The sequence below is a fragment of the Nicotiana tabacum genome, chromosome 3, assembly GCF_000715075.1.
Source record: "Nicotiana tabacum cultivar K326 chromosome 3, ASM71507v2, whole genome shotgun sequence".
Lineage (NCBI taxonomy): Eukaryota > Viridiplantae > Streptophyta > Magnoliopsida > Solanales > Solanaceae > Nicotiana > Nicotiana tabacum.
In genome coordinates, this window is record NC_134082.1 from 209,648,962 (window position 1) to 209,675,403 (window position 26,442).

Sequence of the window (26,442 nt, forward strand, 5' to 3'; positions counted from 1 at the left end):
ATCTGCAGACCCCCTATCTTCTGAACCCAAAGCCTAATCCTCTCTCTGAAATCACCACCCCTGTCTATCGTGGCTCCGCCGTCCGGAAATCACCTCACGGCGGCGGAGCATTCCCAAATTCATCCAAAATTTCGACTAGACAACCCCCATCGTCCCCTCTTTCATGTCCTGCCACCATTTTTTCCAAAAGACCACTGGATTTTTTCGAATTTCAGATCAAAGATTAAAAATCCAAGCTTTCTTCTTTTTGCCTAAAATTTTCGGATTACATCCTCAGTTCGTGTTAAAACCTGCATGAATTCCTCAGTTTTCATCAAAAAGGGGGCCATTTCATGTCAAGAACGCATTTTCCCTTGTTTCTGACCCGATTTCAGACACTCAGCGAGGCTTTAAGGATTTGAGGTCGAAATTGATTTTAGTCATGTGTTCTCAGTCGAGAACACACGATTAAGGTCTATCTCGGTCGCAAAATTGAGGATTCATTGAAGCTTAGTTCAAGGCGGTTGTCTGTTTAGTTTTGGTAGGTATTCCCGGCTTTCTCTTTTCCATTGTTTTGTTAATATCATCTTCTATTTTTCTTCTTTCCTTCCGTGTTCTCAAAAATCGACTTTGCATGTGTTCCTTTTAGTTTAGTTTAAGGGTTAATTGCTATTTTTTCTTTAGTCTATTTGGATTCGTTAGAATAGTTTTGTTTAATTTCCTTCTTTTTAAGTTTTGGGCCGTATTGAGAACATTTGGTCCAAAAGTCTATTTGACTCCATTGCCCGTCTATTTTTTGGCCCTCTAGATAATTTTGTTTGAATTCTCTCATTGGACTTGGGTCCAAAGGGAAGAGGATTAGCCCAGATTTTGAATTGAAACACTAGGTCAACTTGACCCATACCCGTTTGGTTTCTCTGGTTAATTAACAGGGGTTCAAAGGGTATTTTGGGTAACTAGCTTAGGGTATCTGGCTGTAACTGCATTAGGAAGCTTCTAGGAAGCTGGGGGTTGGGGCTATTCTAAAGTTCTGAATTTTAAAAGAAGGATACCTAAGCAAAAACGAAAATTTCTGAAGGATTGAAATGCAATTGTAAATTTATTAAAACTGCCCTAATGGCTTGCCTATAAAGGCATAAGTTACTTGCAGCTCAAGAAAGAGATTTTTTTAAAAAAAATCAGATAGAACTAGAAATACTGAAAAATTATTGTTCCATCGAGCTCTTCTACAATTCTAGAAGTTTTTTTTCAGTTTCTGAAGTATATTCTGATTTATCTGGGTTTGAAAGTTGTTTGAATTAGGGGTTGTTGCTTGTTTCTGTTGCTATTGGTCTATTACTGTTGCTTCCTCTTAGTTTCAAGCTAATTGTTGGTCTATTTTGCTGTTATTCAGGTACACATTTCTACATTCCACCTAATGTAAAGCTTGATTTGGAATTGAAATGGAAATCTGGAGCTTTGAGTTGTATTCACAATTAGTTGTGTTCATATTTAAGTTTACTTGTCTACTTTATTATTTAGAGAATTTTGCTTATTGCCTTTCAAACTCTGAATATGTGATCAGAGACTAAGCTTCTGAACATCATATGACCTGGTAGTTTGGTTTGGTGTCCATCTTAGTCTAATTCTTTAGATGTAGTCATTTGCATTACTTATTCGTTTTAAGGTCAGGATTTGGACTTGTTTAAATGCAGTCAATTTCGAGATTTTTTTAGACTTTAAATGTGTACTAAGTAAGGTTTTTAAGGCTACTGTAATATGGATTTGAATCTGGTATGCAAGTTTAATTGATGGTTCAATGTCATAGCTTCTGAGTTTGATTTGTGCGATAAACCTCGATATTAGGAAATATTTGCTTTCCTATAGCAGGGATCTAGGTTTGCTTCGTTATTTTTTCTTTAGATCTAGTTTAAATTGGTTTCATGTTTAGCTTAGTTTTTTCTTTCAGAACCTGAGTCTTGTATTATAATCTTCTATTACATTGTCTTTTAGAATTCAAGTGAGGCATTTTGTTCTTGAAGAACTATGATTCAAACAATGAATCTACGGTTCAACAAGTCACAAAATTGCTAAATTATGTGGGGTTTTCATTGTCATTGGCAAGATCACAATCAGGATTCGAATTTCATGTAATATGTTGATGATTTAGCTGTGAATTCTTATTATTATTCAATGTTCAGTTTTTTTAGAAAATAACGATCACTTGGGCGTATTACATCTTTGGTTTATACACATACCAGTCAGTCATGTGCTGGCCAGGGCCAGTAGGCCCAACTGACTTTTGGGCCTGGTCTTGGAGGCCCCTTTGGAAATAAGGAGTGGTCTCACTGTTTTCGTTTGTCCTGGGCCTCTTCTTGAGCCTAAAAGTTTTATTGTTGCTAATGTTAACTAATAGGGGTGGCCCGGCTTCTGAAAATCTAACGCCCCTCCCCCTTTCCCTAATAGTTGCATACCTCGGCCTTAAATCGTGTTAGTTCAATTATTTGTGGTAATTAATTTGAAGCGTGCCATATTAGACAAACATACAATTCATAGCCCTCGTAAGTTAGTTTCGAAACTTTGTAATTAGCATAAATCGAGGCACGCCATTTAGCAAATTTTTATGGCCCTCGCAAAAGTTAAAAGTGCGTTAGTCGCTTTAGGAGCGTATTTTAATAATATTACTTTCCTTGGGTGCGCATTTCATGTGACCCAAATCAAATCTTAAAACGTTGAATAAAATATGTTTAGGATTGCGGGTGCATTTCATGTGGCACGATACAAAGACGTGTTTTAAACGGCGTTTAATCTTCGCTAAAAATTGATCAAAGCGGTTAATAGGTTAAAATTTGCACATAGGTTCAAAAATGTTCTAAATCAGATAATTAAGCTGATTATAACAGTTGAGCAACCGTGCTAGGACCACGGAACTCGGGAATGCCTAATACCGTCTCCTGGGTTAACAAAATTCCTTACTCGGATTTCTGGTGCGCGGACTGTGAAACAGAGTCAATCTTTTCCTCGAATCGGGATTTGAACTGGTGACTTGGGACACCATAAATTATCCCAAGTGACGACTCTGAATCTTTAAAAAAACAAATCACGTTTCGATTGTCCTTTAATTGGAAAAACTCCCTTGTATTTATACCATTTACGGGGTGTAGTAAAAAAGGAGGTGTGACACGTATCACGCCCCGAAAGACGAGAATTAGGTATACGTAGTTCGGGCAGATTGGATACGTGCGAGAATTAAAACAAAACAATTAATTTAGAGAAAATATGTTTTTTTTTGTTTTTTTTATTTGGAAAATGATAAAACATGTAAACTCTTTTTGGATTTTATTTTCTTTTACCTTTTTTTGATTTTCTGAATTTCGAAAAATGATAAAAAAGTGCAAAATCTTTTTTTTTTTGAATTTTCAGGCTTTTTTTTTTCTTAACAAAAATGTGGCAGAAAACATAATTTGGCCCTACTCGCTTTATCCTCACACTTCACCCTCTCGTTTTCTTTTTTTTCCTTTTTTTTCATTTGCCCTCCGATATCATTGGACCGCCAAATGACCCTTTTACCCCTGGAGAAATGCAACGTGTATCACATAGGATGCATCAAGATGGTCTGTTATTTTGGGTACACCTGTCCTAGACGGACCCAACCCCTGTGTTGAGTCCCCAAAGTCCAATGCATATGATGCAAACAAGCGTTCTAACTAGGGATCCGGCATGAGGCTGGGTTATTCTAAGTTTAAAACCTGGGTATGTTGTTCTAGACTTGTGTACCCGAGCGGACAACTCGAGCCGAGGAGGGGACTACATACCGGGAACCAAAAGGCCATCCGGCTTAATAACTTTTCTGAGCCTCTTTATTATTTTAAGGTATGACACTAACAGAATAGGGAGTCATGTCCAGCGTGCACCTCCCCGAAGATGAGAAGAGAAGGGTTTCGTAGCAGTTTATATATAGTTCAGATAATATCAAAGCAGTAAAAGCAACATTTAGCACATTAGGCTCAAACATGTAATAAAATCAGATAACAGATAAAGCCAAATATAACAATTCATCTAAGCTCGAATTTTGAAGCCTGAACCAGAGATTTTGGGTTCGGTTGTTAATATGTTGTCCACATGATTGTCACACCTCCTTTTTACCTACACCCCCGGAAGGAGGGTATATAAGGGAGTTTTTCCAACTTAAAGTGACAATCGAAACGGGATTTATTTATTTAAAGATTCAGAGTTGCCACTTGGGATGATTTAATGGTGTCCCAAGTCACTGGTTTAGATCCCGAATCGAGGAAAGATTGACTCTGTTTTACAGTCCGCAAACACAGAAATCTGGGTAAGGAATTCTGTTAACCCGGGAGAAGGTGTTAGGCACTCTCGAGTTCCGTGGTTCTAGCACGATCGCTCAACTATTATAATTGGCCTATTATCTGATTTTAACACTTGTTTTAGCCTATGGTGCAATTTTAGCTTTATAACCGCTTTTATTTAATTATTTTTCTTAGGAAGATTTCAACGTTATTTAAAACACGTCTTGAACCACGTCACATAAATGCACCCGCAATCCACGACACATTTTATTTAACGTTGTTGAGATTTAGATTCGGCTCACATGAAATGCATACCGGAGTTTAAGGAAATTAAGTTAAATTGCACTCCTAAAGTAACTACACACTTTCAAGTTTGCCAGAGCCATAGAAAATTCAACTAATGGCACACCCCGAATTTTGGAATTGGGTATCATGACCATGAATATGTCACAGGAACCGTACCCATAGTCACGATGATTTATTAATCACGGCTAAAACAAGCTACGATGTATTTATAATCTGAGGCACAAACTTTTCTTTAATGTTGCCTTTGACTTGTGGCTTATTAACAAAACAAACAGTGGATTTTCTAAAATCCATCTCCCATTCTTTTGTTCTTATCACTTATGTCTCAATATATTAAATTCATTTACACATCAATAACTTAAAGTTTGTTGTCAATCCTACAAATGTAGACACCATTTCAAAAGGCCATCATGATGTATCAAATACTTAAAAAAATCTAAAAGAAGCGGAAAACAAAAGAGGCTATGAACTTGAAAGAGACAATTGAGACAATTCAACTATCAAGCATAATAAGCTTAGCAAACCAATGCATTTCATCTGTACAGGTGCCATTTCAATCGGATCCAGCCTTTAAATATATGATTAAGCTCAATGATTCAAGGTGGCAAGACATAGAATACAACATTTTTGTAAAACCCATTTGCAACTCATATTAGGACTTATGTTAGGCACATGAAAATTATCAATTTATACTAAATTACTAATCATTGATTAAAATTCTGGACTACTTGCGCAGGCCACCAGATCGGTGCTATTCATTTTCATGAAGCTACTAAGATTTACAACATACTCAAAAAAACAATTTCATCAAGCACACAACCTCAATTTGCAAACAATGTAGTTAACAAATAAAATTGAAATGAGAACATATGTGCAGATTTAATAGCACTAGAACATCAAACAATAATCATTTTATTATTACAACCGCAAACATATCTCAGATAGCAAAATACAGCTCAACATTAGCCAAAGGAAGCTAAAATCGAAGGCTAAGGCTCGAAGTGTTCAACAGAGTATTCAACAGCAGCTAAAACAGTAATTTCCTCAAAGAAGCTTTCCGAAAAAAATGAACTGGGCTACTACCAATCGAACCTAGGAGCAGATTTTCGAGCGGAACCTCGAACCAGCCGCAAACACACGAACAAACATACTCGATTTTGGCTCAATCGAACTCCATTCTTAAGAACCAAAATCAGGGAGGAAGGAGATGAGATTTTGTGTACCTTTTTTCCGTTTTTTTAAAAAGAAAGAAATCAACTTCATTTCATTTTTTTTATGAACGAACTGGAAAAGAACAACTTTAGAACTCTTTTTTTTTTTGACAAATCCCTTCCCCTTTTTATTGCTATCTTTGTTCTTGTGCGTTTTAGAGCGTGTATGGCTGATTTTTGAAGAAGAAGTAACAGAGGCGTTGAAGAAGAAGAAACAAAAGGGTTATGTGTGTGTGTTTCGTTCAGTGAGGTCGAAAGGGACTGGAGGGTGCTGGGTGTTGCTGGGCGTAGGGGGGGATCTCTTGGTTGTGTTGATAGCTGGGTAAGATGAAGAACAAGAGGGAGGGGTTCTACTTTTGGGGTCCTGCGGCGCTGGTCCGATGAGATGATCCCCCCCCCCCCTTTGGATTTTAGACGTAGGTCTATATAGATCTAGGGTCTAGGCTTATATTTTGTGTATTTGCTCTTAAGTCCTTAGGGTCTTTTTATTTATTTTTTGTTCCAAAGAAAAGTCTAGAAGGATCCCTAGGATTAGCTTAATGGGTATTGGGCTTAAGGAATGAGCTAGAAACTTGGGCTTTTATGACTAGCTATGCTTAAAATTAGCTTAATTAACTAAAATTCTATCCATATAGAAATACTATTAAAAATATTAATTAAATCTACTTAAGTGAAAATAATTATTAAAATAAAGACTGACCGTTAAAATAAAACTATTTTTTTGGTATTTTTTCAAGATTAAAAATGACTACAAAACATTAATGAGCCTATTTTATGTAATTTTTATTTTCTTGTAATAAAATAAAAGTAAAAGATTAAAAATGAGTTGAAATAGCTATATTAGGCCTAAATTAAATATTTACGTGCTAAAATATAAAAAATCTTGGGGAGGGTCAAAAATCACATGTCTACAATAAGATCAAAGGCAAATGAGCTAGGCCCAAGTGAAGCTTTTCTTGAGGCACCCTTAACCACTAACTACTAAAAAGAAAAAGAAAAACGGACTAAAACCCTTAAAAAGGTTGTCACGCCATCCATCATTGGGAAGAGCCACCCGGTTCACACAAACTTCACCTTTGGAAAGAACCATGGCATTAAAAAAACCAAAGGCTTATTGGAAACTTTCAAAACACGAAGCTACGAACATCAATAAGAAGCTAAGAACGAAAAATTGCGGAAAGTAAAATGAATATATACAAGAGGGGATTTGTCGAATATACAATAGATGGGATGAATATGTACAATGTAACATAACTTTATATACAGACCCAAAGTAAAATAAAAGTACGATAAATATAACAAAATGTTAAAATTATATACAACCCAAAGATGAAAAATAAAGAAAACATAAAAACTGTCAAATATATACAGTAATCCAAATCCATAAAAGTAGGGCCTACCACCTCAAATGAAAGTTGGCATTGTCCTAAATGCCAACTAAACTAAATAAGCACCAAAAATAAAAGGGAAAAGGATATAGAGACTCCCTATGGCCCGTCTGCCTGAATGGGCTCCTGAGTGGTCGTTGGGTCCTCACTGTGGTCGGGAACCTCAGACTAGTTCCCTATGGCCTGCTGCTCTGCGGCTGGGACCTGGGTCTAGACTTGGACAGGCTCCTGGGGTGCATCATGTGGCTGACTGGAGGAAGCCTCCGGTGGGTCTGCCAATTGGATGATTGCATCGTCCGCTCTGGGAATCATCCTCGTCCTCTTGGGAGGCCTCTGGGACTGCTTGGGCTAGGGATGAGCTGATGGTACTGGGTCCTGTAGCAATAAGTCCAAAGGCAAATGATCTGTCTTCAACCTGTCAACATCAACTCTTAGCGCCTTTACGGACTCATTGGAAGCCCGCGTCTTCCTCAACTTCTTGTGCTCCTTAGTAAGCTACTTGAGAGCCTTGCTGTGTGAATCAACTACATCTGTGAGTACCTTCTGAGAGTCGAGGATTTTCTTTTGGTTGGCCAGAATCTCCTTGAGGGCATCCTCTATGGACTGTGGGACCTATGGAGGCGGAGGAGCCAACTGAGCCTCTACTGTAGTAGTGAGGATAGACAACTTGGATGACGCTGTCTTCATCTATTTGTTGATACTGAGAAGAGCTTGGCTTAGTCGGTGGGCAGTCACTAGGTAAGCTCGGGAAGAGGGTATCTCCGGATCTGCTGAGGTGGATGGGCCAGGAGGAATGTCTGTGGAGGTGGAGGCAGGCTGAGTAGGAGCCACTACTACAACTGGCTCTTCAGACTGTCCAGTTGGAGCAGTAGTTGTTCCCTTGAAGTTCTTGCTCTTTGGGTTGTCATCCCCCTGCATGTTATACCACGAGAATGGGGCCTTCTCCTTGACCTTTATATCAAACGGCCTTTTTTAAACTTTGCGGTCCCAGAAGTACATAGTCAAGAAGCTGGGAAAAGGGTAGTTTCTGTCATTCTCACTGCCCACAAGTGTGATTACCCTAGACATTACATTTCCCACATTTATCGGGTATCCCGCCATGATAGAAGCCACCAAAACTGCCCGGTGCAGAGGGAGGGAGTTGTCATGAGTAGTGGGGTCCAGTCTGCTGCACACAAGTGTTTCCCGCCCCCTTGCCTCGAAGTTGAAACTTCTTCTTAGAATCTTGACACCCGCATTCAACCAATTGGGGGTGGTACCTAGGATTGTCAGAACTGTGCTAACCAGGGAAGGACCTCCTCGCCCTTTCCATCTTCGCCATATATAGGGTCTCATCCTCCTCATCAAAGTCAAGGTAGTCATTTATTATTTTCCCATCCAACAACACCTTCAGATTTCGCACCTTGGTCACTTTTGTGCCCTTTTTTATGTGGGCAACATTGGTGTAGAATTCCTTGACCAAGTGCTCGTTGGCATCTACACATTCACCCAAAAAGTACTCCAAGTTAATTCTCTCCCTAAACTACCTCCTCACATTGGGGTTGTGAGGTAGCAATTCTCTATCCATAAAACTCCTCTCCGGGATCAATTTCCTCACCAGCCACCATTCCCGGAATTTATGATACGCTACCTCACTCACAAACCGGTCTTGCCACGCCTCCGATTTCCTAGTTCTAGCAACACCCCCCACTTGAGGTTCACCCCCTTCTCCAACTACTTCTTCTCCTCCTACTTCCTCCTCATCTCCTACTGCACCTTTTTCGGATAATGAAGTTGTGGGAGAGGTGGAGTATTCATCCCCACCGCCTTTAGTTGAGCCCTCAGACGACCCAGAAGATACATTTACTAGCACTTAGGTAGCGGGGGAAGTGGGAGGAGCGTCTCTTGGTCTGTTTCTCTTCGGCCAGTCAAGGATGTACTCTAGGATTGAGTCTGAAGATATCTCCCAGGAGGGCTTGTACTCACTCCAAGACATGTCAATGGCTCTATCAGCAGCTTTAATCATTTTTCTTATGTTTTTAATATTTTGTCGGGCTTGAACAGTCAATCTTACCATTTTTTGTTTCCCTCCCCGGGAGGATTCTCCTCTGCCTGGTTATTTAGAGCCTTTACCTCGTTGTTTCACCATTGTCTACAAACACAATCCAATAAGCTTGTTAGTATCATTAGAAATAATTAAAAGCAGAGTTGCAGAAAGAATTGCAGACAGTTGCAGAAGATATGCAGTGTGGACTGCATAGAATGGTGTGTGGTCGCACAGAGGTCAGTGCGGATCGCACAAAATAGCAATGTGGTCCGCACAGAGGTGGGGTTCAGACTACCCACTCTCTGTATCCAAGCAGTTCGGATCGCACAAAATATAGTGCGGCCGCATAGAGACCAGTATGATCCGCACAAAATGTTACTATGGACCGCACAAGGGTACCACAGACCGCACAGAATCGAACGCGGTCCGCACTGAGTGCCTAGTTGCGTCACTAACTTAGGGTTCAAAATAATTTGATTCTAAGCCCAATTTTTCACCTAAGTAGTGTCCCTACATGTTTGCCCAGTGTATTTAACTATCTAAGTCTACTTTAATCAAGAGATTAACTACCCTAACCTAACTAATGGAATAAATTAAAGGAAGAAAAGAGTAATAGACAAGTAAAACAAAAAGGAAAAGAAAATAACGAAATTGAAGCAATTAAAAAGAAGTAGAGTTACCAGATGTGAGATTTACAGATGATTAATGAGTCCTAGCAGCTAGTTACGAGCAGAAGATATGATGAACAATGTTTTTTATGAGGTTTGAGAGTTAGAGGATCGAAAAGTTTAAACGTTGGGCCTCAGGTACAATTACAGAAAAAGTCCTGGGGCCCAACTTACCTACCCCAATGCGGACTGCACAAAATGGACTGCGGTCCGCATCACACAGCACTTTTGAAGATTGAGAAGGCAACATACTGCGGTCCACACAAATTGTCATGCGGTCGCAGTGGTCCACCGCGGACCGCACGAAATGTAGTGTGGCCGCAGTGGCAAACTTCAGAGAGTTGGGAATTTCACCCTTCATCAGTGCGGTCCGCACTGAATGTAGTGCGGCCGCATTGACAACTTCAGAGACCTGAACATTTTTTTCACTATGTCCTGCACTACATCAACACAACCCTGTAGCATCTCACAACCAGTTAGCCCAAAAATCAATCCTATACTACAATGAAAATAAAAAAAAAAACAAGAAGAAAAACACATGGGTTGCCTCCCAAAAAGCGCCTGATTTAATGTCACGGCATGACGCAGGTTACCATCACATCATTTGAGATAAAGAAGTGTCACCACGTGGCTGTCATCATTTTTTTCCAAGTAGTGCTTGACCCTATGCCCATTCACTCTGAAAACTTCACAATTTTTGTTCTTTAAATCAATAGCACCAAACGGGGTCACACACACCACTTCAAAAGGTCCACTCCATTTTGACTTGAGCTTTCCCCGAAACAGACGTAGTCGGGATTGAACAAGAGAACCAAATCGCCCACTTTGAACTCCTTGCTACGAGCATATTTATCATGAAGGTACTTCATTTTGTCCTTGTGCAAGGACGAACTGGAGTAGGCATGGAATCAGAATTCATCAAGTTCATTAAGTTGCTCCACATGAAGATTGGCTGCCACATCCCATTCAAGATTTAGCTTCCTCAAAGACCACATGGTCTTGTGCTCTAACTCAACTGGTAGATGGTAAGCTTTCCCAAACACCAACCGATATGGAGACATACCAATCAGAGCCTTGTAAGCAGTCCTATAAGCCTATAGAGCGTTATCCAACTTCTTTGATCAATTAGTCCTATTTGCATTGACCGTCTTTGACAATATGCTTTTGATTTCCCTGTTGGAGACTTCAACTTGACCACTTGCTTGAGGATGATAAGGAGTAGAAACGTTGTGATTGACACCATACTTTGAAAGCAAAGTGTCAAAAGCTCTATTGCAAAAATGAGACCCCCCCCATCACTTATGATTGCACGAGAAGTACCAAACCTTGTAAAGATGCTCTTCTTGAGAAATGTAATAACACTCCGGGCCTCATTGTTGGGTAAAGCCACAACTTCAACCCACTTTGAAATATAGTCCACCGCCACAAGAATGTATGTGTTCCCACACGAGCTAACAAACGGGTCCATAAAGTCAATTCCCCACACATCAAAAAATATCAACCTCAAGAATGGTATTGAGAGGCATCTCATCTTTTTTCGAAATTCCACCCGCTCTTTGACATTCATCACACCTCTTCACAAGTTCACTTGCATCTTTGTACAAAGTTGGCCAATAAAACCCACAACTAAGAACTTTGGAAGTCGTCCTCACCCCGCCATGATGGCCACCATAGGGAGAGGAATGACAAGCCTCCAAGATACTCAATTACTCTTCCTCCGGGACACACCTTCGGATCATACTATCCGTGCAGATCTTGAACAAGTACGGCTCATTCCAATAGAAATCCAAACTATCCCGCTTGAGCTTCTTCCTTTGGTTAGAAGTGAGCTCACACATGATTATACCAGTCACAAGGAAATTAGCAACATCGTAAAACCATGGCATATCATTCATCGATATCGAAAGGAGTTGTTTGTCGGGAAATGAATCATTGATCTCTAAGCCGTCACGAGGCCTCACCTCCTCCTCCAAGCGGGACAAGTGGTCCGCCAATTGGTTCTCACTACCCTTCCGGTCCACAATCTCCAAATCAAACTCTTGAAGTAACAAGACCCATCGCATCAGTCTATCTTTGGAATCCTTTTTCGTCATCAAGTACCGGAGTGCGACATGGTCGGTATGAATAATAACCTTAGCACCCATAAGATATGGCGGGAATTTTTCCATTGCGAACACAATAGCCAAAAGTTCTTTCTCGATTACCGTGTAGTTCATTTGAGCATCATTCATTGTCTTGCTCGCATAGTACACCGGATGAAACATTTTGTTCACTCTTTGACCCAAAATCGCCCCAACCGCAACATCGCTCGCATCACACATGAGCTCAAAGGGTAAGCTCCAATTAGGCGCGGTAATGATAGGAGTGGTGGTCAACTTATACTTGAGAAGTTCAAAGGCTTGCATACATTTTTCATCAAACACGAATTTAGCATATTTTTCCAACAACTTGCACAAAGGATTCACTACCTTCGAAAAGTCTTTGATAAATCTCCGGTAGAACCCCGCATGCCCGAGAAAACTTTGAACTCCCTTGACGGATGTAGGGGGAGGTAGCCTTGAAATTACATCGATCTTTGCTTTATCTACCTCAAAACCATGCTTCGAAATTTTATGCCCAAGAACTATTCCTTCTTCCACCATAAAGTGGCATTTCTCCCAATTGAGGACAAGATTGGTTTCTTCACAACGGGCCAAAACTCTATCAAGATTCTTCAAGCACTCATCAAATGAATCCCCCACAATATTAAAGTCATCCATGAACACCTCCAAAATGTCTTCCACCATATCAGTGAAAATGGCCATCATACACCGCTGAAATGTAGCCGGTGCATTACACAACCCAAAAGGCATCCTAGAAAAGGCAAAAATGTCATATGGACAAGTGAATGTGGTCTTCTTCTTATCTTCCGGAGCAATCAAGATTTGGTTGTACCTAGAATACCCATCCAAGAAACAGTAGAAGGCACGCTCAGCAAGTCGATCCAACATCTGATCAACAAAAGGCAAAGGAAGTGATCCTTGTGGGTCACTTTATTCAACTTGCGGTAGTCCATGCATACCCTCCAACCAGTAACAGTTCTTGTAGGAATCAACTCATTTTATGAATTTGTAACCACGGTCATGCAACCCTTCTTTGGTACACATTGTACCGGCGAAGTACAAGAGCTATCAGAGATCGGGTACACCACCCCGATATCCAACCACTTGATCACCTCCTTTTTCACAACTTCTTGCATTGCCTCGTTCAACCTCCTTTGATGCTCTAAGGAAGGCTTTGCATCATCTTCTAGAATAATCTTGTGCATACAGAATGCGGGGCTTATTCCCCGAATATCAGCTAAAGTCCATCCAATTGCCTTTTTCCGCTTTTGAAGCACTGCCAATGTGGCATCAACCTGCATGTTAGTAAGGCAAGAAGAAAGAATAACTGGCAAAGTAGAATTTGAGCCTAAGAACTCATACCTGAGGTGTGGAGGCAGCGGTTTCAACTCCAACACCGGAGGCTCCTCAATTGAAGGTTTTGTTGGTGGAGTCTTTCTATTCTCGAGATCCAAAGATAATTTCCTAGGCTCATAAGAGTAAGAGCCCATTCCATGTAAAGAATTCAAGCACTCCTCTCGGCTTGCATCCTCATTGACATCAAGATTCAACAATACGGCCTCCAATGGGTCCTCCACATTGATTATTGCACTGGTGTCATCAATTATCACTGCTGTGACGAGGTCCAAAAAAGAGCACACCTCGGTACTATTGGGTTGCTTCATTGATTTGCACACATGAAAGACCACATTTTTATCACCCACCCAGAAGGTGAGTTCCCCTACTTCCACATCAACTAAGGCCTTCCCCGTAGCTAGGAAAGGTCTTCCCAATATGATAGGAACTTCATAGTCCACCTCGCAGTCCAAGATCACAAAGCCAGCTGGAAAGATAAATTTGTCCACCCGGACAAGAACATTATCAATAATACCCAATGGTTTCTTCATCGTTCTATCTGCCATTTGTAATCTCATGGAAGTCTTGAAAATAGAATAGGGCATCAAATTGATACTAGCCCCCAAATCACATAGAGCTTTAGCAAAATCCGCAGTCCCAATGGTTCAAGGAATGGTGAAAGCACCGGGATCTTCAAGTTTCGGGGCCATTGAATGCACTATTGCACTAACTTGGTGAGTCATCTTTATAGTTTCATAATCCATAGACCGCTTCTTTGTTACAAAGTCCTTCATGAATTTAGCATAGTTCGACATGTGTTCAAGAGCCTCTACCAAAGGCACATTGATGGATAAGCTCTTCATTATGTCAATGAACTTTTTAAACTGATTTTCATTTTTTTGCTTCGCGAGCCTTTGAGGATAAGGCGGAGGTGGCCTTGGAAAAGGAGTCTTGTCTTTAGGCACAACCGGCTCCGGCATGTCTATTATGTGTTCCCTAAATGGGTTCACATCATTTTGAGTTTCCACCTCGACATCTTGAATTTCAATCCTCACTTCTTCATTCACATTTTCATCAATCACATTTTCAACCACCAAAGGAACTTCATCTTCTTGCAACTCAACATCATCATCCACAACTTGCTTTAGTTTGGAGGCATGCACATCACCGCCTCTCCCACTTCTTGTTGTTATTGCCATAACATGATTGTTCCCACCTTTCAGGTTTACTACCGTATCACTTGGTAGCGCACCCTTAGGGTGAATATTAAAAGACTGTGAGATTTGGGCTAACTGCACCTCCAAGTTCCTGATAGAGGTATTGTGGGAAGCCAACTGAGCATCCGAGTCCGCATTCTTCTTCATCATCTGTTCGAACATCATTTCAATTCTACCTATATCATTGCTAGAAGAACTGGGACCTTGAGATGGAAATGGGGGTGGATTGTTCGGTTGTTGGTACATTGGGGGCCTTTGAAAGCCTTGCCCCCGGTTTCCTTGGTTTCCATTGTTCCATCCACCTTGATTGTTATTACCACCCCAATTGTTGTTATTGCCATTCTAATTCCCTTAGTAGCTTTGATTGTTGTTCTGATTTCCCCAGTTGTTGTTTTGGTTGTTGTTCCCCCAATTACCATTGCCTTGTTGTTGATTTCCCCAATTGCCTTGGGGTCTCCATTGTTGTTGGTTGGAAGAATTTCCTCTTTGGCCTTGATAATTGTTCACGTATTGCACCTCTTCACTTTGTTCATCATAATCATCATTTTGAAATCCACTACAATCATTATCAAATTGCTCTGAATTCCCTTAGTTTTGTTGCCCTCTTTGTCTTCTTTTGTTGACAAGCATGTTAACACCCTCCATGGCATTCACTTGGCGTGGATTTTGAACTTGTTGCAAATGTGCCTTTGCTAGTTGGTTCATTGTAGTTGTCAACTCAGCTATAGCCTGCCCATGATCATGTAATTCCTTATGCAAATGGGTAATTGCGGGGTCACCATGGGGCACATTAGCTCTACTTTGCCAAGCGGAAGAAGTGTTAGCCATCTCGTCAAGAATGTCACAAACCTCATCATACGATAGCTTCATGAAGTTGCCCCCAGCATTGGTTCACTATGCATTGGTTTGTTGTATTAATGCCCTGGTAGAAGGTTTTTTGGATCATCGCCTCAGTCATATCATTGTTGGGGCATTCCTTCACCATTGTTCTATAACGCTTCCAAATCTCATGCAAAGGTTCCGTGGGCTCTTGCTTGAACGTCAAGATCTCATCTCTCAATGCAGCCATATGCCCCGGTGAGAAAAATTTTGCAATGAACTTGTCGGCCAACTTATCCCAAGTAGTGATGGAATGGATGGGAAGTCGCTAGAGCCAATCCAATGCCTTCCCTATAATTGAGAATGGAAAGAGTCTCAACCTAAGAGCATCCTCGAACACGTTAGATTGCTTGGTCCCCCAACATGTATCCGTGAATCCCTTGAGATGTTTGTAAGCATTTTGATTTGTAGCGCCCGTAAAGTACCCGCATTCCTCTAGTAAGGTCAACATCACATTGGTTATTTGAAAATTTCCCGCCCGGATTCAGGGTGGGACAATAGCACTTGCATAGCCTTGGTTTGGAAGCACTCTAGGAACCACTCTTGGAGGTGGCGGAGGAGGGTCTGGAATATTGTCATTAACATTAGCATTATCCTGGCGGCCTCTACGTTGTCCTTGAGGTACAAGAGGCACCTCATCATCTCTGACATCATCTACCTCATCTTCCGCAATCACATTTCCAATAGGGTCTTTTGTGTTGTTCGCTGCTATTTGGTACCCAAGTTGTGACACAAACAAATTAGTAACAAAGAAGGAAAGAAGAACAATACACAAAACTATTTAAATAGATAGCCAAAACCGTTAGCTCCCCGACAACGGAGCCAAAAAGTGATCAAGGCCTACTCTGAACTACTATTAAGTAGCGAGAGAGGATCGAAGAGTTTTTACCCGATTTAGGGTCGGGATCGATTTCCAGAGAGAGCTAGAATTTGGAGTCGGGTATCTATCTAGTTTAGAGTTGCGTATGTGTTCCAAATTACACTTCTATATATTTTTGGGGTTTTTGTTTTACTTCTACTTTTATCAAACTACAATGGTAAATGAAACTAGATTAAACTAAGAGTTAAACTAAAACGGGTTGTTCAAATGGTTTAAAAGGCACTAGGGTAGTGACTTTCACCTAGGTGGTCAATTGACGGATACTTGAGTCTAAGGCATGATTGACATGTTTGGGGAGTATGATATAACCGTTGCACGATTTTACCCATTCTACACCTCTCAGTGGTTTAAGTGATTTTGCCCGTATTGACTTTCTCAAGACCAATTGGGTATGCAAATTTGCACAAGCAATCAAGGTTCAAGTCGGGTATTACTCTCTCGAGGTTTAACCCTTTAATTGGGGCTATCAATCTCTTGAGTACGCCCCAATTCCTTGTTGGACCAAGGTCAGAGACTCAAGCTCTCTTTCTCAAGAAGAGCTCAAGTCAACTAAACACAAACTAGTGTTTGCAACCACTAATTCAACAATTAAACATGAAATTCGCCCAAATATCAAACACTCATAGTCAATCTAGCCCTAAAACACGACACCCATCACTTACCCACACTAGGGTTGAGCCACAACCCTAGCTTATAGGTTTAGCTACTCATAATTAAAGAAGAAAAGCAAGAAATAGATGAAGAAAAACTCATATTAATTAATTACTAAGATAAACAAGAAGATTCAATGTTGAAATGTAGATAAAATTACCCAAAATATCTAAAATATTCGAACCTACGAGCGCAGCTCTCAGCTAAAACTATTTGATGACCTAAAAATGGGAAAAGAAGCTATTTATACTAAGCTGAAAAATCTGGACAAAAATACCCCTGCGGGGCTAGTGCGGACCGCACAAAATCACGTGCGGCCGCACTAAGGCTCTAAACTTGAAAATCGAACTCTCTGAACTGGGGCAATGAAGACCGCACAGGATGGACTGTGGCCGCGATGGCCTCTAGTGCGGTCCGCATGAAATGAAGCGCGGACCGCATTGGCTTCAATCTCCGAAAATAGCAACTCTCTGATCCTTGGTTGTGCGGACCGCACTAAATCGAGTGCGGCCGCAGTAACTTCAGTGCGGACTGCATTAAATCCCATGCGGCTGCATTGCCTGATTTGCCTGAGTTGCATACTCTCTGAACCTCACTTGTGCGGACCGCACAGAATGGTGTGCGGCCGCACTGGCCTTGTTTTGCCTGAGCTTTGTCTTGCCTTGATACTTGTGCAAGTTTCACTCCTTTTTGAGCTGATCTTTGGCATATTGTCACTTTGTTGATCAAACCTATAGTCAAGCACAACTTGTGAGCCTTTGGGACTATTTTGTACATTTTTCTAATCAAAACTTAAGCAAGAAGGAGTATAAAATGTAGCAAAATCCCTAGTTATCACTACCTATGGGGCGGAATCACTCAACGGCGGGGCTAGAGTTCGACTCTCTCGTACAGATTCAGCCAATACAAATTGTGTTCTAGCCGAAGCGACTGTCTGGCGGAATGCGGGCACTGGAGCCTTCGTCTTCTTGGAAGCTCGCAGACCTGGCGCAAAAAGAAAATCATGTTTAACAAAAAATGATGACAAAACAATGATAAGCTATAACGAAAGCGAAAGGGTCGTAGAAATGGGAATCAGACTCACTAGTCAAAGGCTTGGGACCGAACCGCTTGTTAAAGGACATCCAGTCGCGAATTCCCATAGTATGAGGTAAGACGCGAGTCACCTAGTCTTCGATATCAGGAACCAAGGGAGGTGGACGCTTACCAGCTGAAAGTAGAAAGACATGAGCAAGTAAGAAACAAAAAGATGAGGGATAAACAAAATATATGACGAACGGTAAAAGGCCCTTACGATTGAACTGCTCAGGGAACCCGGTTGGGTCCGCCACTACGTGCTCAGTCCTGACGAAGAAGTAATTGCACCAGAACCGCTGGTTCGCCTTGTCATCCATCCCCGTCGCCAATCCTTTAGTCCCATGATGGCGAAGATGAATTAGCATGCCCCTGTAGAAATAAGGCGAGAAGAGTTGTAGCAGATGACGAATGGAGACTTAGCAACCGGCCAACTCTGCGAACTTCGCCAGCATGAAAAAGGCTTTATATAGGTAAGGGAAAAGTTGTACCAGGCAGACGCCATAAAAGCGGCAGAACTCTTCAGCGAGTGGGGGAAGAGGAAGAGCGTAACCCACCAAAAATGAGTATTGGTAAAAAGCGCAATACCCAGGTCGGTGAACTTGTATTGAGTCGTTCCCCGCCGGAACAATATCGACGTAAGCAGGATTACGAAATTTGGACCGCAGGTCAGATATTTGCTTCGACCCCATGACTGGTAGTACCTGCTCAGGAGCAGGGGAAGGTTCTTTTTGAAAGTCGTTTCTGGCCGACGGGTTCCGAGGAGCTATCTCCTCCATGGTGGGAAAACTTTCGTTTCCGCAGCCGTGGGTTCACTACTACCGGAAGGTATAGCTACCGATAAAGGGGTGACATCGAAAACTATATTAGAAGTGTGAGGGGAGTTTGTCATTTCTGCAAGAACGTGTATACAGTTGAACCGGAAGAAGGGTATCAACGGGAAAGATGGAGCTGAAAAGCAGAAGTAAATCGGAAGCAAGGTTAGAGAAGAAGCAGAAGAACAAGCAAAGTGCCTAAGGAGTATGGAGTTTGAAAAGTCTCATTTTTGAATCTCCCTTCCCCTATTTATAAGGTGTTATGGCGCCCAAATCGATGCAAGAAACTGTCATTGACACTAAAATCGAAGCAACAGAGGTACTGGAAACGACTTATTGCATCAGGAAGATGCGTAATGATGACGCGTGTGGTCATGACGTCATCCTACATTAGCCACGCCAACCACAACCCTTGAGCCGACCCGTTATCAACGCGACGTCGACCAATTCAGCTCATTCGCCATGACGGAATATCTTGTGATTAGATACAGATAAAATCCGCTCATCAAGGACTCCCAAAGGACGACCTCAATAAGCGGAGGGACTAACTGTATGGGTAAAAATTAGGTCTAGTTTAGCGAATGCAGACGGACAAGCTAAGGCCAAGGTCGAAACCAAGTACGGTCCAGTGGCGAGGATCGCTCAAAGGGAGAGATCAGTGCCGAGGTCGAGTAGAGAGCAAACGGCTGCAGCTGTTAAAATATTCCTAAGATGATAGATGGGAATATTCTATTGAATATTCCCCCATATTGTACTTTCTTAGGGTTCTCTAGGTATATCCCTTATAAATAGGAAGAGAGAGGAAACAAAAAGGGGATTCGGAACTTTTATGAAAGAACATCTTATAAAGAGTTGACTATCAAGAATATACAAAAAGCTTGTCTCGTCTCTTTTGTTCGATTGCATCACATAACATTCCTCTTTAGTTCACAAGATCCAAGGACACATAGTTCACTTCCATTGTCTGCTGTCACACGTTGCCTCAGAGGAAGGAATCATCTACCTCATCCAACATTTGGGTGACATTCCTTCTTATTACATTAAATGTCATTTATCACATTTATTGCATGTTTTTATTCTCATATTTATTACTAATCATTGAGCATTAACTTGGCATTTGTTGACTTGAACACGGTCTCATACCATCTAAGTTGTTTAATTTCGGATCTGAAATTTATTACTTTTAACTTGGATCCACCCCTTGTGCATTCATTAAATTGGTTTAACTAAAAGGGCTTAATACTTTTTGGTCAAACAAGCACAACATAATTTGTGTAATCCAATTGTAACATGAGAACCAATATTGGTTAAACCAAAATAGGAGCGGGTCTAATTTTGATATCGTGTAAAAAAAATGGACCATGAACCTAACTAAATTTTGAAAACTAATTACTCATCAGGATTACCAAGATACCAAAATCATATAACGAGACAATAATTCATTCCTTCAATATCAATATGAGCAACTTAACATGGATGCTTTTTATAGGTCGATACTAATTAAAATTATCAACTTCTTGGCTTTCTCTCAACTCAGTTCTTGTCTCAGTCATGTGGACATTGTGTTCTCTCGTTTGACCACTTTCGCTATATCCGCTGCTTTCTCCTGCAGATATAGAACAACCCTTCAGCATATCAGCGCTAGCCCTACATATTGGACAAAAGGACGATTTCAAAAGCCACAAATCTATGCATTCAGCATGAAAATAGTGGTTGCATTGAGGCAAAATTCTGCACTTATCACCCAACTTGAGACTATCCAAACAAATTGCACAGTCCACTGGACTATAGACTCCCTTCTCTTTGGCTTGAAAATTAAAGCAAGGAAGCTTGTCTATATCCTCTTGAGACATGCTGACACCTCTCTCCATCATATTAACGTTGTCAATTCTTCTTCTAAAAGCCCTCAATACTACACAGACATGAATCAAGACAAGAACTCCAACAAAAACGAGTAGCAATATCACTGATATCACCAGTCCCATGATTATAACCCGAGTAACCCGCGAGGCAAAGCCCAGTTCATGGTTCTTCATTATAAGTTAAATCCTTTACAAAAACTCATGTTCTGAGGATGAAAGGAAGAATCACAATAAGAGGTTACTTACATATTGGCTCCTTAGTTCCAAGAGAAATGGATTTGGAGCAAAAGATGCTAAGGTTTTGCAACAATTGACTGGTGGAAGATATGATTCTGGTGTAATTCAGAAATATTCGCATACTCCTCTTTTTTGGCTTCTGCTTCATCTTATGCATTCTTTCTGTGTTATTATAATTTAGGATTAAGATAAGTTCTTATATAAAAATACGTATTAGTCTTATTCACCTAAAAGAATTTCGGACGGTATAGGTAGCTGACGGTAACGTTGTCTGTTTTCAATTTGTAATAGTCTAATGTTCAGTGGGGCTTGGGTTGTTTTAATCTGTAAGGTGCAACACAAACAAATATTGTAATTTCAGTAGCAACTGAAAAGTGTTGACCTTCTGTAATGAAGTGATGCACTTGGCCTAAGCATATAGTCATTGACCTTCACATAGTGGACGATCCTCTTGAGAAGGGAATGAATCCAACACAAGATGATTGAAGAGATCACCAGACAGTCATTAGAAGTGGTAGACGTAATGTAACAACTCTCAGCACAATAGCTTTAACAGGAAAACAAAAGGATCATGAAAAACATCTGTCTTGCACTTCCTCAATTAAGTTGCAAGGCCAGTATATTGCTGTAAGTGGACGTGCGACACCCTTGGCGATTATGAACAACTTTCCTTAACTTCACAGTAATACATTTTGTTTTTCAACCATTAAAATATTAAGACAAACAATGAACGAGCACAATTACAAGTAATACTGCAAAGCAAGCATTCATGAATGATTATAAGCACAATACGACGTAATCTAAACCATATATTCAAGATACTATAGGGACTATAGCTCTAGATATGGTCTAACTGCCTCGCAAACACCTCAAACTTTTAATGGTATATACAGGTATAAGAAACCAAACCAAAAAATGAGGAAGGACAAAAGTGAACTATAGCTCATTGCACAAATGCTATGAACCTAAAACAATACCCTCCCTAGTGAGATTGGTTACACGCAGAACTGCTTGAGCACTCAAAGGCGAAAGCTTTGATTGACAGAAATGCTCCCAGGAAATTGTTTCCGCCTCTTCACTCACTTCTATTGGGGTAACATTGAGTGCATTTTCATAGATAGTTTGCAGTTCTAACAACAGTGTACGAGCAGCCTCCCTTGACTCAGGAAGCTGATCACTGAGCTGCGATGCAGCTATTTGGATCAAGTTTTCAATTCCATATGCTCTGATTCCCTCTACTCCCTGCAAAGCATGCTATACTGTTAGTAAAGACCACATCTAGTAGTAACAAGGAAATTATCAGAATACCTAGAAAACAAAAAGCCAGAACCAGGACAAAAAGTTTATTCCTCTTTCATATTTCAGCAACATGTTGAAAAGCCACAAATGTCTGATTAAAGTTTCCAGTGGCTGCTAAGAGTTCACTAAGAAGTGATCCTTATAGTTTTCATTCAACAAGAACCAACAAAAGAAACAGAAGTAATAATAAACGACCACGAGGGGGTAACTAACGAGACTATGAGAGCAGCTACTATAGCATTATGAACAAAATGCAAAAATTCCTTGGCTTTATTTAACTATGACTATTAAGAAATATAATCAAGAGACTGACAAATTGTTACCTAGTCATTCCTTAAACGGTAAATGGTTATTAGAATACTTTTTTTTTATCAGGTAAATAGTTATTAGAATACTTCAAAGAACTTGAGCTTACTTTCTTATCTGTATATTGTCAATAACATAGCCAAGGGAAAGATCTTAGTCAGCAGATAAACAAACAAAATGGTTAAATAATGAATAGCAGGACTAAATTGTACAATGAAACAACTAAATTTCATAGGCCAGAGTATATGTCACATAGAAAGAGAGATTTCGGCAATTAGAACTCTCACCAGACGGGGTACACTTCGAGAAAAGCACATTGAAGCTTTTGCTCTAATTCGAGGATTTCTGTGTTTCAGATTAGGTTGCAGCTTCGGCAACAATAGTGATGGAGAAACCCATGTCGTCATAGCTATTAGAGCTTTCTCAGCTGCCTCGCATACAAATCGCTTGTCTTGTGAAGATTTCAGAAGAAGTTGTACAAGCTAAGCAAGGAACAGTCACGTCATGAGCACAAGGACAAGGTAAAATTCACTTAAGGAAGGTGATGGAGCAGAAATTATAATGCAAATGCAATCATAAGTCACAACAAATGAGAATTAAAATTAAAGTTACCAGTGGATCCATCAAGTCAACTATGCTGTCACAGTATGCTTTGAAAATGTCAGCTGATGCCATAATAGCAGTTTTACAAACAGCACTTCTTGGATTTTTCAAAGATTTCACAATAAGAGAGATCACATTTCCCCTGCTCATTTAAGTCGCAAACATAAATAGGAAAGCATAAAACAAAAGGAACTCATATAAAGATATCTATTTAAACCAGCTAGAACAGCATGATCAAATATCTTTCAAAGTTATATCTTCCGTTACAAAATGTGACTTACAACATATCAACCATTGCTTCTTTGTGAAATATGGACAGACGCCGAACATCATTGAGTGCCTCACACACTAAAACCCAGTCCTTGGAGTCTAGTCCAGTCAACAGAGTCTACAAAATGAAAAAAGGAGATGCAACGACATTGAAAAGAGACTTGTGTAATCAACCTAAGAAGGTGACAGATATAAAAATTACTACAAGCCAACATCAAAACTATATCAGGAATCTTTACCTTCAGACTCGTGTCGACATCTTCTACATCATTCAAATTCTCAGATTCTATGTATTCTACTTCTGAATTTCCAATCTCTACCCCAGTATTCACCTTATTGTCTCCATTAAGGGCAGGCTCAACAAGTAAGACAGGCTTTTCTCTTTCCTTTTCTTTGTAACTTTTATCAACACTCTCAAGCACTGTCGCTGGAACATTCCCATTACTGGAATTTTCATTGTTCTTCCCAGCTTCAGGTAGTGCACTGAGATCTGTAGCAGCTTCCTCAGACATCTTATAGAGACTACCTTCTGAAACACCAGCAGTGGACAGGGTTGTTAAGAGCCAAGTCAGCAATACACTTAAGCAAACATTATTCATAGCATAAAAGAGGGAAAAGTAACAAAATAAACAGATAACTAAACTCCAGGGTAGAACTAACATTTCAACCCAACATTTGTCCTATCAAAATGTCATAGTACACATGACCACATTCCACAAGATGGAGCTCTGGTCTCAATTGTTCGAGATGGAGTAACATGAAGCTCAGCAACTAGAGTTAAGCAGTGTTAGTTAAGAGCTAAACTAGAGTTAGTTGTATAACTAATTATTGGAAAGTTAGTAGGAAGTTAGTGGTAGTTTGGACAGCTGTCAGTTAGTTATAGGAGAAGATCATCTGTATAAATAGGCGATTACATCAATGAGAAAATTAGCTCTTTTGATTCTCAATTACATTCTGCTTCCTATGCACACTTGATTCTCAGAAGCTTTCTCTCTCAATCTCCATTGAAGCAGAGCTAGAAGCTCGTGTAAGAACAAGCTGTGAAGTCCAGAAACTAACATCAATAGGATGATAGCCCAAGAACCAGTGACCAAAACTAACAGTACAGACTCAAAAATGAAATTGGTTTGCTTTGATCCCAGAGAGACAGAAGGCATTGCTTTCAAAGTGTGGACAACTTTTTGTTGAAGAACTAAAGCACGTTTAGTCAAGGACTTAGCTGCAAACTTCCAATGAAATTTGTAATTCATGCATTTGAAAGAATAAGTGAAATCATGAGTTGCTCACTCAATTTCCTTGATGTCTTGATCAAGGTTAAGAAAGCTAACATACATACGAAAACATAACACTTTGGTTCCGCAACTATTGGGTGTTTACCCGCTTTTGAACCTCAACCATGCTTTCTCATACTGTTGTTCACTTTCACTTCACTAACTTGTTCCTTTTTTTTTTCCACTGTCCCTTGACTAATTGGAATGTCAAATTTCCTTTTGTTGAAGTTTTTGTTTACACTGGTTAGAAGATATTTCAAACATCTTCAATGAGAATTGAAAATTTCATAAGAGTATAACAGTATCATCAATATTCCCCCAAATGAACTACAGCCTCACATTATCAAGTAAATGATGTAGCAATAGCTGGAGAAATGGAGAGAGAACATAGTGATCTAATGTCCTTTTTAGGAAAGAAAAAAAAAAACAAGTAACTTAGTATCTAATGTTTTTTCTATTTATCATTGACATAGTGATCTAACGTTTCTCAATGAAGTATCCAATTTTTTATCTGATGAACTTTAACATTGAAAGTTGGACAACATTACTTCACTCCAAATTGGCAGCATTAGATGTGACAATCACTCAGCCAGTAAATTCAGTAGAATAGATATCGTGAATGTACAAATCACGTCACTATTTACTCAAATCACGTCACTATTTACTCAAATCGTGCTGCAAAAACATTTTAATGAAAAGAAAAAGAACAGCAAGCGTCAAACCCTAAGTTAAGTCCAAATGATATCATTAGCTTATCTTTGTCCGTCGAGGTCAGCAACACAGCACCTTGAATCACTATTCAAACAATGATTCGAAACATCAACTCCAGTATTATTTTTCAATAATCATTACTAACAAATTCCTAGTATAACTTTTTTAACAGGAAATAATCGGTGCAAGGATCTTCACTACTGGATCAGAAGAATCAACTAGAACAAGCAATACCTACTAGACAAAAACATTCCAAAAGAGGAACGCAACACGTTTTAGAGTAGAATCGCAAGGACCTCAGCAAGAAAAAACATTCGTAGATCGAGTAAGCAACTTCAGAGCACAATCAACAAACATATATACTATTAAATTCCTCCAGCAGAGATTCAAAAAATGCAATGCTCGGCGACATCTGTAATTCGAAAATTCGAATGTGGATTACTATTTTCCACAGTTTCACAAACATATAAAACAGTAAATAAACAGTAAGCGAAGATTGACGATACCAGGAAAAATGTGGCAAATCGAAATGATTTGAACTCTCCTCTTCAAAAACAAAAGCAGATTTTAACCTACTAAATAATGAAGAATTTGATGTGTATACTGAGTGAAGCGTAGAGAGTAGAAGGAGAAAGAAAAAGATATTTGTAACCGGCGTAAACAGTAGCAGTATGGGACGGCGCTATTTGACACCAGACTTGGGCCGGCAGCACGGGAAATGTACATGTGACCGCGTAGCAGAGAGAGTCCAAAGACATAAATTCGCGATTTTCGTGTTTACAAATTTACCCCTATGTTTTGTCATAATTACTTTCACTTAATATAATTAAATCCCCGCTCATGAAAGTTGAGACTTCAATTTGAACTGACCTTTCAACAGAAGGAAAGCAATTTTTTGAATTTGATGCCCACATCATTTGACGAGGACTGTTTCTCCGCCAATTAATTTGCTTATTTTGTATTTAAGAAATTACCAAAAATAATATTACTAGGAAAGACTTAATTAGACCATAATGCTCGCATATCATTAAGAGGATTCGAATTTGAAATCGACAATTTGAAT

The 26,442-nt window shown here is 40.0% G+C and overlaps 1 protein-coding gene across 4 annotated transcripts; it reads right to left on the reverse strand.

Annotated features, from left to right (window-relative positions):
- Positions 1-21,595: 21,595 nt before the first annotated feature.
- On the reverse strand, positions 21,596-26,116 carry LOC107817579 (uncharacterized). 4 transcript variants are annotated; one of them, XM_016643461.2, is made up of 7 exons: positions 25,886-26,116; positions 25,614-25,791; positions 23,637-23,926; positions 23,409-23,515; positions 23,137-23,269; positions 22,812-23,006; positions 21,596-22,161 (listed from the first exon to the last, which is right to left on the reverse strand). In XM_016643461.2, the coding sequence occupies exons 3-7, from the start codon at positions 23,907-23,909 to the stop codon at positions 21,877-21,879; spliced, it is 993 nt and encodes a 330-aa protein (XP_016498947.1). In that variant the 5' UTR covers positions 23,910-23,926; positions 25,614-25,791; positions 25,886-26,116; the 3' UTR covers positions 21,596-21,876. The 4 variants fall into 4 exon arrangements, with proteins under 4 accessions (XP_016498947.1, XP_075106622.1, XP_075106621.1 ...); XM_075250521.1 differs by having other exon boundaries at positions 25,676-25,791; positions 25,886-26,105; XM_075250520.1 differs by lacking the exon at positions 25,614-25,791 and having other exon boundaries at positions 25,886-26,115.
- Positions 26,117-26,442: the final 326 nt, after the last annotated feature.

Bases quoted from the DNA above. Each gene is read 5' to 3' on its own strand.
- LOC107817579 (XM_016643461.2), bottom strand. From the start codon at position 23,909: ATGTCTGAGGAAGCTGCTACAGATCTCAGTGCACTACCTGAAGCTGGG. The intron at 23,516-23,636 runs GTAAAGATTCCT...TTCATTTTGTAG, and splicing joins ATGTCGACACGAGTCTGAAG to ACTCTGTTGACTGGACTAGA. The intron at 22,162-22,811 runs GTGAGAGTTCTA...CATGCTTTGCAG, and splicing joins CTCGAAGTGTACCCCGTCTG to GGAGTAGAGGGAATCAGAGC.